We start from the raw sequence: 2,888 nt of genomic DNA, 5'->3' as shown, positions 1-2,888 counted from the left end.
TTGAAATTTCATTCTAGATTTGCCACTGCAGATAATTAAGGTGGTTTAGTTTTGTCTTATTGTGTACTTCTAAACAAGGAAAACCATATCCGTTACGAAAATGTGACACTCCATCCGTCTCATTTTAAGTTCTACATTACTCGAAAATAAGTTTCATTTAAAAGACAGATATCCACTTTGACACTTGAGCTTGTTCCACATTAATTCCTATATAAGGAAGAGTGAGTCAGCCCCAAATAGAGTGGAAAAAACATGAGTACCACAATAGACATTTGTACCGAAAACAAAGCTTCTCATAACCATGAGAAGCATAACAAGGTCTCTTTCATTTTTAGTGTTTGGTATTTTATAAGCAAACATGGTGAAAAACATGGGAAAAAAATTATTCACAGTATCAAAGTTGGAACTGCGTTAGTTTTAGTTTCGCTTCTCTATCTCCTTGATCCTCTTTTTGAACACGTTGGAGAAAATGGCATGTGGGCTATCATGACCGTCGTTGTTGTCTATGACTTCTTTGCAGGTTCGTCATCACTACATTTAAAAATGCTATTGTTGTTACAAAAAAATTATAAAAAGTACTCTCAATGCATGATGATATATATAAATTTGGCAGGTGCTACATTAAGCAAAGGACTACTTCGTGGAATTGGAACAATACTCGGAGGCGGATTAGGATGTTTAGCAGCGAGTTTGGCCGAAGATTTTGGGAATACAGGATTCACAGTAGTTGTTGGAACGTCTGTTTTTATTTCTGGTAAGGATAATACATCATACTAAATAAAATATCGTATAGTTTCACTAATGCTTATTAAGAATGTTTATAAAGACTACTATATAATGTTTTAGGTGCTGTGGCAACTTACTGTCGAATGATTCCAAGTATAAAAAGGAAATACGATTACGGGGTCATGATATTCATACTCACCTTCAATCTAGTAGCAGTGTCGGGTTTACGCGCTGATAAAATCTTGGAATTAGCCCGCCAACGCCTTTTTACAATAGGTATGGGCTTCGCAGTCTGCATAATCACCAGTTTACTCATTTTTCCCATGTGGGCTGGCGATGAACTTCATAAAACGACATCGTACAAATTCAACAAACTAGCTTCCTGCATTGAAGGTAGTTGTTACACTTCCATCAAATAAAATAAAAAATGTTGTATATTGTACAGTAATAATTTATACAAATTATTCTGGACCGCAGAATGCATGGAAGCATATTTCAGTGACAGCAAAAAGAAAGGCCAGTTAAGTATCAATGTCGACAGTTGCAAATCCATTTTGCATTCAAAATCAAGCGAAGAGTCACAGGTAATTGTACGCATAATGCGATAGACTTTGGTGTTGTTTGTTTTTAAGATGTTTTTGTCTTGAGATCTGCGGACCATATCTGTAGAGAAGATGTGGCCTAAAGGTCTTTATACTGAATAGTGAAAAATGTTCGTTTTTATATCTGCAAAATAACATACTCTTGTCTGCAAGACTTAGAAACATATTTCTAAGTCCATTTGCTGACAAAATAAGACATGTCTTCAGAAAAACAAACAGTGCAGTAAAAATGTCTGCTAGCATGCAGACATAAGACATAACAAGATATACAAACTGAAAAACGAACAACACCAGTGTGTAGCTATAAAGAGCATATTTTCACATTATGATTTTTTACTTTTAGGCAAATTTCGCAAAGTGGGAACCATGGCATGGGAAGTTTGGATTTTGTTATCCATGGGAGATGTATCTAGAGATAGGAGATCTACTCAGGGAGCTTGTTTCAATCGTTTTGTCATTACAAGCATGCATTGCATCACCGTTACATGTATGTATATGTATATATAATTAAAATTAATTCTGTTAATAAGATTTGAAGTGTTAGATAAATAATTTTACGGTTTTCAAACTTAAAAAGGAACAAAGTGTAGTGTTGTTTGCAATCACTTACAAATAAAAATTTTATGTTATCAGCCATCGACGACAATTCTACAACATCAGACGATAAAAGAGACGTGCACTAATGTAGGGTTGTCACTTGGAGTAATAATGCGAGGACTAGGAGAAAGTATCATGAAAATGAGAAGGAATCGGGAAAAGGTCTTGATACAGGCAAAGTTACAGTCTATAAAACTAGAGTTAAACAGGGTTTCAACTTCAGAGTTACGATCACTCGAAAACGTTGAAGCTCTTGCAGTATCGAATTTGTTGTTTCTAACGACGACGGAAATTGTGAATAAAGTTCAACTTCTTGCCGAAAAAGTGGAACAGCTTGGAGAAGTTGCTGGTTTTGAATCTAAATAGCATATGGTCACCCAGATTATGTACATATTCTTGAGGGCAAATCATATATATATAGAAAAATAGTCAGCTAAAAATATAAGAAAAAAATAATAAACAAAACAAAATAAGCTACAAATATATATGTTGAGAGAACATTAACATATTACATATGCATCTTTTTTAATACATACATGTAGATGTAGATATAACAATCATTATATATCGAAGAATTATTTTAATAAGGTTACATACTATTCCGTTGAAGTTTCATATCAATATATAATATATAATATATAATAATTTCTTCCAGTTACTAACAAACATCAAATACACAATACTGAAACACACAGATTAAAATATCATTTCCAAACGGATTACTGAACGAAAAACCTTGAGTTCATGGTGCATGCTAAGTGTTCGACAAAATGTCTGAACAAAATTTCGCTGATTCAACCAGTTGACCCATGAAATTTAGCGTGTTATTTGAATTATACATGGAGCAACGAAAAGGGATTTCTAGGACAAACCTGACCCATTCCCTGTTGACGAACAACTTGAAAATACCTCCTCGGCACCTTCCCATTTTTACTACGGAGTAATATAGTAACGAGTAAATTC

The 2,888-nt window shown here is 34.0% G+C and overlaps 1 protein-coding gene across 1 annotated transcript; it reads left to right on the top strand.

Annotated features, from left to right (window-relative positions):
- The first annotated feature begins 252 nt into the window (after window positions 1-252).
- On the top strand, window positions 253-2,352 carry LOC139875962 (aluminum-activated malate transporter 8-like). The gene is made up of 6 exons (XM_071863259.1): window positions 253-520; window positions 614-754; window positions 847-1,119; window positions 1,204-1,310; window positions 1,672-1,815; window positions 1,962-2,352. Exons 1-6 carry the CDS (start codon window positions 253-255, stop codon window positions 2,289-2,291), a joined length of 1,263 nt encoding a protein of 420 aa, XP_071719360.1. The 3' UTR covers window positions 2,292-2,352.
- Window positions 2,353-2,888: the final 536 nt, after the last annotated feature.

Source organism: Rutidosis leptorrhynchoides, chromosome 1, assembly GCF_046630445.1.
Source record: "Rutidosis leptorrhynchoides isolate AG116_Rl617_1_P2 chromosome 1, CSIRO_AGI_Rlap_v1, whole genome shotgun sequence".
In the NCBI taxonomy this organism is placed as follows: Eukaryota; Viridiplantae; Streptophyta; class Magnoliopsida; order Asterales; family Asteraceae; genus Rutidosis; species Rutidosis leptorrhynchoides.
This window is presented reverse-complemented; position numbering and strand designations above follow the sequence as displayed.

What these genes read in the sequence shown, in the direction of transcription:
- LOC139875962 (XM_071863259.1), top strand. Translation starts at nt 253, where the DNA reads ATGAGTACCACAATAGACATTTGTACCGAAAACAAAGCTTCTCATAAC. An exon ending in AACGTCTGTTTTTATTTCTG is followed by an intron (nt 755 to 846) that starts GTAAGGATAATA and finishes ATAATGTTTTAG; the next exon opens with GTGCTGTGGCAACTTACTGT. An exon ending in ACTAGCTTCCTGCATTGAAG is followed by an intron (nt 1,120 to 1,203) that starts GTAGTTGTTACA and finishes TCTGGACCGCAG; the next exon opens with AATGCATGGAAGCATATTTC.